The 11370-nt window shown below is 41.8% G+C and overlaps 1 protein-coding gene across 1 annotated transcript; it reads right to left on the reverse strand.

The window, feature by feature from the left end:
• Positions 1-945: 945 nt before the first annotated feature.
• On the reverse strand, positions 946-10357 carry LOC113223300 (HEAT repeat-containing protein 6-like; the record flags this gene model as incomplete). Its single annotated transcript, XM_026452782.2, has 6 exons — positions 946-1197; positions 5886-5972; positions 6346-6468; positions 7279-7634; positions 9658-9757; positions 10133-10357. Coding segments are annotated over 6 exons (1035 nt in total), but the record flags the coding sequence as incomplete, so codon positions are not given.
• Positions 10358-11370: the final 1013 nt, after the last annotated feature.

Below are 11370 nucleotides of genomic sequence, written 5' to 3' on the forward strand. Positions count from 1 at the left end.
TCTGTGCCTGAGACCATATTCAAGAGTTGAATCCCACTGCGACCTTGGGCTACCCTGGTAAACAGCAGGTTCAATTCAGATTCCATGATTATCTGAGCACCCACTTTGTGCAAGACACACACAGCATCTCATCACATTTAACCTTTATTAAAGTTGCCTTCTTTATAGAAGCCCATTTATGTAAATAAGAATGGATGCAAATGTCACTGAGGACTAAAGAAAAAGAGCAGTCTGCATATCGCTATTCTGAAGAGCAGTATTCTGAATGTTTCTGCTCCCTCAAAATTCCTATGTTGAAATCTTCACTCCCAGGGTGATGGTATCAGGAGGTGGGGCTTTGGGGAGGAGATCAGGTCATGGGAACAGAGCCCTCATGAAAGAGATGAGTGCCCTTATGACTGAGGCCCCAGAGAGCTGCCTTGCCCCTTCCATCACATGAGAACACGGCTCACATGCTGCCATCTGTGAGCCAGAGAGTGAGCCCTCCTTGAGGAACCAAACCTGTCTGTCAGTGACTTGATCTTAATTCCAGCCTCCAGAACTATGAGAAATACATTTCTGTTGTTTAGAAGACACCCAATGTATGGTATTTTATGACAGCAGCTCAAACAGACTAAGACAAATACTATATGTGTTGGACAACGAATCTGTGTTTTCACATACTTTGTTATTTTTCACATGACCGCCATCTTATTGATGATAATATCAAGTTTTAGAGAGGTTAAGAGTCAAAGAGCTAGCAAGTCGAAGAGCTGGGCTTTAACTCAGGCCTTTTAACGTTTGGATACGAAATCTTCCTGAAATCTCTCTGCTTTCCAAGCTTTTGCTACCCTTGCCTCTACCACCTACATTCTAATGCAAGGGGGAAACAGCTTTCCTGATATATTAAGGCTTCAAGTTTTCCTATTTGCTGTTCCCCAGTGCCCTCATCCCCAACTCAAGTAGAATTAGCACCTTTTCGTCAGAGATGATGCTGAATACTGGTTCAAAATGCAAAAGCATCAAATTCTAGCTCTGGTGCTCCAGCCATGATTTAAGGGTGAGAAAACACCCTTACATTACCGGCAGACTGCTGAAGGCCTCTGGCAAGATGGAAGACAGGGCATCACAGGCGCTCGCCTGGAGAGTTGGGTGCTCCGAATTCTGCAGGGCTCTGGGTAAAGGACCATTCAGCATCATAGTCCAGAACATCACCACCTGGAACAGAGGCAAAGGAAAAGCTGCAGCCCAAGACATAACAGGAGAACCAACTCAGAGCTAAGCCTACCAGAAATGGCCTTAGTAATGAAACATGTTTCCTTAACGTAGCAGCTTTCTGTAAATGTTTTCATGGGCTCTTCTTCCACAGTGATGGAAAGGACTTTAGAAAACAATTGCAGTGTTTAAGCCTTCCTTTCAACTCCTATTGATTAGGAGACTGTGGTCTGATAAAGTTATGCAACAACAGTGATAATAATCAAGAGGAGGCTGAAGACGGTGATGACAGTCATAGCAACAGCAGCGACAGCTCATGTTCTTCAGAGAGCTCATCCCATGCAAGCCATTGCTCTAAGTATTTACACGTATCAATTCATTTTATTCCTTGGCACAAATAAATGGGGTCTGTAGCACTATCCCTGCTTTTTCACAGAAGGAAACTGAGGCACAAAGAGACAATACAACTGCTAATCAGCAGCAGGGGTGAACTGGAATCCAGATCACTTGACACTCGGCTAGGGCTTTTTCAACCACTTTGCAGAGTCTGTGTGATAATAAAATGTAATACTCTGTGTAAGGTTTCTAGCGCCGGGTCTGATACACAGTGGACACTCGTAAACTGGGCAGCAGGTTCTGTTTTCAGCACTTTGAAGAACGATCTCACTTCACAGCCTCTAAAGTAGCCATGTGAACAGTTTCCGTTCTATGCTTTATACATGTAATTTCATGTTCATTTGCGAATCTCTGTGGTTTTGGTATGTTTTGTTTCTGTCCCATGGATCGAGTCCAGGGTTTTGCTGTGTATTTCACGCACCAGTTCTGTCTTTCTCCTACTTCAGCTCCTGGAAACCCAGTCTGGGCCCTTCCTACCCACTCCAGAAGAATCTGGACAAAAAGTGGTTGCCAGTCTCCATGATGGCACACAATTACACTCACCTACTAATATTTACACCCTTGTGTAGTCCCCTCCCATACTGAACAGGCTGACCTGTGTAACCAATAGGATGTTGTGGAAATGACGGCATGAAACCTCCAAAGCTGGCTCATAAAAAGCACCACAGCTGTCTTGCTTTCTTTCCCTTGGATCACCTGCTATGAAGGAAGCTGCCTGCCACGTCAAGAGGATACTCAAGCAGCCCTCTGGAGACGTCCTCACGGGGAGGAAATGAGTTGAGGTTCTGCCAGCAGCCAACACTAATTTGCTAGGTCTATGGGTGAGCCACCCTGGAAGAAGATCCTCCAACCCCATCAAGTCTTGCAACCCATCAGTTGACTGCAACCCTGGGAGCATCTTGATCCCAACCTCATGTGAGAACTAAGCCAGAATCACTCAGTCAAGCCTCTCCTAATTCCTGACCCACAGAAACCGTGAGGAAATACACGTACATTGCTTTAAGCTGCTAAATGTTTAATTTATTACTCACTAATAGACAAGCAATACAGAAAACATGTCTTTCTTTTCCCCACAGATGAATAATACCTGAGTGTGAACAGTTAAGAGGCTTGCCTAAAGTCATTTACCTAGCAAAGGGAAAAGTCTGAATTCAAACCTAGTTCTGTCTGATAACAAAGCTCAACTCACCTCCCTGCATAAGTCATATGGAAGCTTTAGTGGCAGTCTAAGGCAGGGACTAGGGTTAGAATCTTTAACTCTTTGCAAGGATGGCAGAAATTGTGAAGGGAAAAGAAGAAAAGAATAGGCAGAATGTGGAGGGCAGAGGGAGCAAAGACCACCAGCACTGAGCTGATTTTGCTTTAGCACTAAGTAGAAGCCTTTTCTGGTGTGGTCACATGCCCGTCATCCATCTTTGGAACTGGCACAGTGTGGGGTGAGCAGAAACAACCTGAAATCACAGGAATTTAATAGAATCATGGTGGGGCTGGTGGGGGGCGGGGAGGACGCAGGTACCAGAATTACCTCCTATGTGTTAGCATCTTTACGTGTCATTCGATTTTTCAATAGCCTTGCGATTGAGGGGTTATGGTTTATTATTCCTTTTTACAACTAGGAAACCATGCCTATAACCACATATCCATTAAGTGGCTGATATGGTTTGGACGTGTGTCCCCTCCAAATCTCATGTTGACCTGTGACCTCCAATGTTGGAGGTGGGCCTAGAGGAAGGATTTTGGGTGATGTGGGCAGATCTCTACTGAATGGCTCAGTGCTATCCTTGTGGTAATAAGTGAGTTCTTACTCTGATATTCAAACGAGAGCTAATTGTTTCAAAGAGCCTGGCATCTCTCTCTTGCCTCCTCTCTCGCCATGTGACATGCCTGCTCCCCTTTTGCCTTCCACTGTGACTGGAAGCTTCTGGAGGCCTCACCAGAAGTAGATGCTGGCGCCATGCTTCTTGTATAGCCTGCAGAACTGTGAGCCAGACAAACCTCTCTGAAAAATAAATTGTCCAGTCTAAGGTATTTCTTTACACAGCAGAAAAGAGACTAATACAGAAAATTGCTAACAAGGAATGGGGTGTTGGTATAAAGATACCTAAAAATGTGGAAGCAACTTTTGGAACTTGGTACTGGGCAGAGGTTGAAAGAGTCTGGAAGGCTCAGAAGATAGGAAGACAAAGGAAAGTTTAGAACTTCTCAGAGACTGATTAAATGGTTGTGACCAAAGCGCTGATAGAAATACGGAGAGTGAAAGCCAGGCTGAGGAGGCCTCAGATAGAAATAAAAAAGCTTGGAGAACGGGAGGAAAGGTCACCTTTGTTACACCTTAGCAAACAACTTGGCTGCATTATGCCCATGTCCTAGGGATTTGCATAAGGTTGAATGAAATTAAGAGTAATGACTTAGGGTATCTGGTGAAAGAAATTCTAAGCATCATTCAACAGGTGATGTGGCAGCTTCTCACAACCTATAGTCGGATGTAGGAGCAAAGGAATGACTTAGAGTTGGAACTTACCATTAAAAGGTTAGCAGAGCATAAAAATGTGGAAAATTTGCACTCTGGCCCTATACTGGAGAAGGAATCCAAGCTCGGAGCAACTACTTGCTAGACAGATTAGCATGACTAAAAGGGAGCCAGGTGCTAATAGCCAAGACTATGGGAAAACAGCCTTGAGGGCATTTTAGAAATCTTTGAGGCAACCCCTATCATCACACACCCAGAGGTCTCGGAGGAAAGTGGTTTTGGGGGCCAGGCCCTGGGCCCCACTGCTCTGCACAGCCTTGAGACACTGCTCCCAGCATCCCCAGCCTTGGCTCAAAGGGCCCCAGATACTGCTTGGTTTTCTGCTTAGTGCGTACAAGCTGTAAGCCTTAGCGGTTTCCATGTGGTGTTAAGCCTGCAGATGCACAGAATGCAAATGTGAAGAAGGTTTGGGAGCTTCCACCTAGATTTCAGAGGATTCCCTAAGCCTGGGTGCCCACGCAGAAGCCTGCCACAGGGACAGAGCCCCCACTGAGCGCTTCTACTAGGGCAGTGCCAAAGAGAGATATGGGGTTGGAGCCCCCAAACAGAGTCTCCAACTGAGCACTGCCTAGTGGAACTCTGGGAATGGGACACGGCCTACACCCAGCAAAGCCACAAGGGCAAGGCTGCCAGAAGACTTGGAGGCCCACCCCTTGCACCAGTGTGCACTGGATGCGGGACATGGAGTCAAAGGACTATTGTGGAGCTTTAAGGTTTAATGTCTGTCCTGCTGGGTTTCGGATTTGTGTGGGGCTTGTTGCCCCTTTCTTTTGGCTGATTTCTCCCTGTTGGAATGGGAATGTCTACCCAATGCCTGTACACCACTGCATCTTAAAAATCAATAACTTGTTTTTGATCTTACAGGCTCATAGGTGGAAGGAACTTGCCTTGAGTCACAGCTGAGACTTTGGACTTTTGAGTTGATGCTGGAAAGAGTTAAGACTTTGGGGAACTATTGGGAAGAGATGACTGTATTTTGCAATGCGAGGAACATGAGATTTGCGGGGGCCAGGGGCAGAATGATATGGTTTGGATGTGTGCCTCCTCCAAACCTCATGCTGAAATGTGACCTCCAACACTGGAGGTGGCTCTAATAGGAAGTGTTTGGGTCATGGGGGCGGATCCCTCTTGAATGGCTTGGTGCTGTCCTTGTGGTAATGAGTGAGCTCTCACTCTATGACAGCTGGTTGTTTAAAAGAGCCTGACATCTCCCTCTTGCTTATTACTCTCTTGCCATATGACATGCCTGCTCCACCTTTGCCTTCCACCAGGATTAAAAGCTTCCTGGGGCTTCATCAGAGGTAGATGCTGGCATCATGCTTTTTGTATAGCCTGCAGAACTGTGAGCCAGATAAACATCTTTTCTTTATAAATTGCCCAGCCTCAGGTGTTCCTTTATAGCAACATAAAATGGACTAATACAATCATGTCCCCTAAATTTGATCCCATGGTTTTGGATACAAAATTCCTGGCTCTTTGTCTCTTGGGCAGGCTGAGTAACCAGACTAGGTTTTATGCAAAGGAAATATTAGTTTTACTATTGCTGGTTATATGTTATACATAAGCCTACCACATCCTAAATTGCAAATAAACTGAAATGTAAAATAAAACCCATTTATACTAGTTTCAGGTTTTCCTGGATTATAAAACACAATTTTTGACACTGGAAGAAACCGTATCATCTACTCCACTTATCACTGAGCTTGAAAATAAAACTGCAACTGAAGCACTAATAAAAGAAAACTATGAATTGACATTTATTTACCAAGAAGACTGGTACTCTCTGATCAGGTGGTACAGTAGAATCCGGTTTATATTGCTGTATTAAGCCTGTGCCCAGTTCTTCCAGAAGCTGCCAAGAAAAAGGAATTACCAAAGCAGAGTATTAGGACTAACAAACAACTTCACTTTAGTTTGGAGATCACCTCAAATCAAGGGGAAACATAATTTGCAACTAATTTTCTTCCTTTTTTCAGTCACTCTTAACAGAGGCATTCTTTCAAGGACTGAAATCAACAGCTATATCTTATTCATTTGTTACCGAATCAATTCTTGGGGTTTACATGTAAGAGCTGAAAACAGAAGAATGTATAGTCTTCCTCACCTGAAATCTCTTTAAGAAATCTCAGAATTGAAGGACACGTGGCAGAAGAATATAAAGTGAAGAAAAGGAGGGATATAAAGTGACAAGAAGGAAAAAGCGTTGTGGTTTTGATGAAAATTACCTTTGCTCCATGAAGCTGAATGGATGGATCTGCTTCCCCCATGCACTTGCAAATCACCTCTCCAAGCTCCATCAAGTAGGCTTGAGTCATTGAAAAGTAGCCCCTTGCCAGAAGAGCCAATACCTGCAGAGAGAGCATGGAATTAACCCTCTGAGACCTGAGTGCAAGGCTGCAATATCCAGAAAAGTGTTATAATATTTCAGAAATCGCTTATGTTTAACAGGGCCTGAAATCTGTCAAATGAAATTAAGAACCATGATCTTTATTTCATGACTGACATCAATTAACTGTATCATAGTCTTATGGTGCTTTTTTAGTATATGATTGCTTTTCTATTAATGTAATCTCATTTAAGTCTTGGAACTATTCTTTACGTTAGGTATTAACTGAATTTTACAGCTAAAGAAACTAAGCCTGACAAGGTTAAAGGACATGTTTCATGTTGTCCAGTTAATCAGCAGCAGACCCCAGGACCAGGCCTAGTCTCAGATCATATTTGTATACAAAAAGTAAACTCTTTTATCTAGGATTGTTTTCTTTCTTTGAAGGAACAATTATTTTGTTACTCTAAGCAGGTACAAGACCGAGGAGAAGCTTATAAAAAATTAAACATTTAAGGTGCAAAAATGAAAAATTAACTGTACAATTTCACTCAGAATTATTTTACCATCTATTATATCCACCTGTCATATAATACCTGAAGTGACTAAAATAATTTGCAATCAAAGAACAAAAAGGAATGAATCTGCTATTTTGCAACCAAGGAACACCTCCCCAAAACAAAACAACAAGAACAATAGACCACCCATACCTAAAATACGACTCCCACAAACACAATTGACACATGGCTTGGTTTTACCTGCTCGCTCCTCAGTCACACTGAAGGAAGAATGGTTACTTCCATTTCAGAGATGAGGAAATGAAACCTCCTACCTGTAAGGCCTCCAGTCGCATGGGGGATGGTTTGTAGGCACTTCCTGCTGCAGAGCCAGCATCGCTACCTGAACAGGAATCCTCCTTGGGCAGTACGACAATGGAAATGCAGAGTGGAATGAGCCAGCAGGGCTCTGAAGACCCCTTAGGTGAGCTAACTGATGTTTCTTCCAGAGAGGGTCCTGCAGGGGCTTTCTTCCACCAATCCGGAGGGCTGAGGTCAGGGGTTGCTGAATTGCTATTACCGAGTCCAGAAGAACATGGCTGTTGCAGAAGTAGCTGGACTTCAGGTAAAGGTGCGTGGGTGGACACTATAGCTCCCAAGAGTGTGAGACTTGACACGCGAACATTAACATCTGTCAAAGGAAGCAGTAAGAACTTATCACCATGGGAACAGGTACCGTAAAGATGGTAGTTATCCCTGCAGGCAATGAAGAATAGTTCCTTGTGTAACCTGAATCTAATCAAACTTCTGGACCTCATTTACAGTTTGGAAACACATGGGACAGGAGAATAAGTTAACACCATAAAGAAACAATCTGACAAATTGAGACTGTGGTTTATTTTGTTATCTTTGGTGACGAGCTTAGAGTTCACATTCTATAAGACAATTGGGCTGGATTCTTTCCTAAGTCAGTTTGATGTAAAAAAGATGGGTGGGGGGACTCTAGATTTAAAAAGACTACAGTGACATGATAACTAATGCAATGCATGTACACTGAATGAACCCCGGATTTTAACAAGAAATATTTTTAAAAGCTAAATAAAAGGTCTGTGACTAGACTCATTTTTTTTTTTTTTTGCATGTGATGTCCAGCTGTTCCAGCACCGTTTGTTGAAAAGTATCTGCTCCTTCGTTGTAGATCAGTTGACTATATTTATGTGGGTCTATTTCTGGGCTCTCTATTCTGTTCCACTGATCTGTTTGTCTCTTCCTTGGCCAGTATCACACTGTCTCAATTACTGTAGTTTTATAGTAGATTTTGAAGTTAGGGAATGTCAGTCCTTCAGTTTTGTTCTTCTCTAGCAATATTGTGTCGGCTATTCTGGATCTTTTGCCTATCCATATACATTTGAGAATCAGTTCGTTGATATCTGCAGAGTAACTTGCTGGAATTTTGATTGAGACTGCACTGAATCTATAGATCAAGCTGGGAAGAAGTAACATCTTTACAATATTGAGCCTTCCTATCCATGAACATGGAATCCAGTCCATTCATTTAGTTATCTGATTTATTTCATCAGAGTTTCACAGTTTTCTTCATATAGATCTTGTACATATTTTGTTAGGCTCATACCTAAGAATTTCAGGGTTTGAACATTTTAATGAAAGAAAGTTACTTGAGGACAAAGTCAGATACTTGAAAGGAACTTTTGAGACATGGTGCACTCTCTTCAGATGAAGATGCAGATAATGAAAAGCTGGTACGGTGGAATGAGCAGGGGTTGTTTTCATCTTATTTCTGCCATGAATGTGACGGGAAACTTTAGGGTAAGACTTATCTTTCTGGGTCCCTTTTGTACACATTAATGTAAGTAATGAACTGGACTTAGTTTACACCTCTTATCTCATTTGAGCCTCATAAAAATCTTATGACGTAGTTATAATTCTTGCTGTTAGCAAGAAATTAGGGTTCAGAGAGGGCCATGGCCATGAGATGGCAAAAATGGGAGTGGGCTCCAGACCCTTGGATTGACTTCAGGTCCCATGCTCTTCCCACTATGTCACCGAAAACAGCCACTATTCCTTCCTTGTTACAATCCTGCCTAAAAAACTGAACTCATCAGAATGTGGTGTGATGTGAAAGCTTGCAAACAAAAGAAAAGCAAATCTACAAAAGGCAAGTGTTTATAGCACATACACATTATGTGTGGGAGGAAATAATAAGGCTGCAGTTAGTAAAGATTTGAAGTTCTGGGATTTTATCTGACCTCACAGGAAATACCGTTAAAGAAGCTAAATTTTGTATTCGTTTTTCTTTCCAAAAAGTAGATAGTATCTATCTGTCCGTCTGTCTGTCTATCTAGCCATCCATCCATCCTCTACTTATGCCTAAGGGATATGAACTATCACACCCCTGAGGGGGGCTGCTTGCACCTGGCTCAGTCTTAATTGTAAAGGGATACTCTGGTCACTGCCCTGAACATTAAACAGGCATTACACTTCACAATTAATTCTCTAGCTCACTTCCACTGGGACTTGAGGGGCCAATTCTTGCAACAGCTGATACCCCTGAAAAGTTGAGAAGAAGAAGCAGAGATCTCTTAAGAGTTGTAAAAATGCTTTGAATATATACATATATCTGTATCTATGTATTTTTATTAATAGTCTGCATCTGACTGATATAAAGAAGCCATCAGGTGTAAGACACGACCAACCTTTGTGGCGAATATAAGGCTTTATCTGGTTCCAGACTTTGGTCAGCAGGTTGAGTTTTAGACGATTATAAGGTGCATTTGATACTAAATTTGCAAGGCACTGTAAAACACAAAAAGTAGTTCATCAAAAGGCTTGATTAAACCACAGCATAGAAACAAATTTTGCAGCATTTAATTAGAAAAATGTTCACACAACTAAAAATTAGTTCTTTTTTTTTTTTTTAAACTAATACTTGTATTCTCATTGGTACAACTAAAGATAAAGAAGTATTTTTAGCAAATCATTTATTAGGACATACAGAGATAGAGATTATGGGTAAGATCAGACAAGTAGGTACAGACTTCCAAATAGGGTATTTTTAATAAAACTATTACTTAGTTATATTCTTAAGTCAAGTTACTTTTGGGCTATGTAAAACCGTAGACAAAATCAAAACAGAGAAGCCCCCTCTGGAACCCACAGTTGGTACATTACCTTAATTATCTGAGTAAGGGTCTGTGAGGATGACTCTGCCACCAAAGCTAACAAAAGACATCTGTGCAACTCTCTAATGCTGGAAGCGATCATTACAGAGAAGGGGGTAAAAGCCCTTCTGTGGTCACTGGTATCTTCAGCAACAGAAAGAAATTGCTTTGAGCCTTCCAAGATGGCAGATAAAACTTGCAGAGCACAGGCACGTGTCTGAAATTTCGGGATGATTCACATTGATTAGCTGAAAATTAGGAGTCCGATTCCCTTCTTCCTATACATGCTTACTCTTCAAAGTATTTACAATCATTTTAATTAGAAGAATAAAGGCAATGAGATTATCTGTTAGTTCCTAAAAACTAGGCCACTTGCATCCCACACCTAAGAAAAGAATATTTTATTTTTATTTTAGAGACACAGTCTGGCTCTGTCACCTAGGCTGCAGTGCAGTAGTGCAATCATAACTCACTGCAGCCCCAAACTCCTGGGCTCCAGCAATCCTCCCATGTCAGCCCCACAAGTAGCTAGGACTACACGTGTGTGCCACCACACCTGGCTAAAAAAAACTCTAGAAACACATTGCTGTTCGATTTCTTACAGTAAGAAGTAAATCTAAGCTATACCATAGCACAAAAATCTGAAATCCTAAGCATGAGAACAAGGATTAGAGGCCTGCTTTATTCAAGCAGAATGCCAACTGAAAAGTTACAACTAAACAGCCCATGGGGTAGAAAAAATACATGTGCCTAGAGTCTGTTTCCTATCACAGTTCCTGAGAACATTATGCCTCATCTTCCACTCTTACGTATGTATTCAATGTTAACTTAAATAGGACTTTAGGAACTTGGTGTACATACAACTTGGCAGACATCATTAGTGATCCAACTTTTAGAAATAGTCTTAGGTATAGGAAATAACACTGCCTGCAGTGACAGTATCTGACAATTCAAAAAAGGAATACCATTAAGTACAATCTTATGAATGGAAAGGACAAAAAGTACATCTTTGTCATGGACTGCTATATTTGTCAGGGAAGGTGTCACTGGCACCAAGATTTTCTTAATAAGGTTGAAAGATTACTTTCAATTGGTACTCTGACAATTTTGCAGTATTAAAAATCAGAAAGGAAAAGAAAGTCCAACTTTACAAAAACAGGATACAGGTAATAAGCAAAGGACTATTAATACGGAATAATATTGTACTCTCTTTGGCCAGCTCATCCAAAAATGACAATTAACATTTTT

The sequence above is a fragment of the Piliocolobus tephrosceles genome, unplaced genomic scaffold (genome assembly GCF_002776525.5).
Source record: "Piliocolobus tephrosceles isolate RC106 unplaced genomic scaffold, ASM277652v3 unscaffolded_40766, whole genome shotgun sequence".
Classification (NCBI taxonomy): Eukaryota; Metazoa; Chordata; class Mammalia; order Primates; family Cercopithecidae; genus Piliocolobus; species Piliocolobus tephrosceles.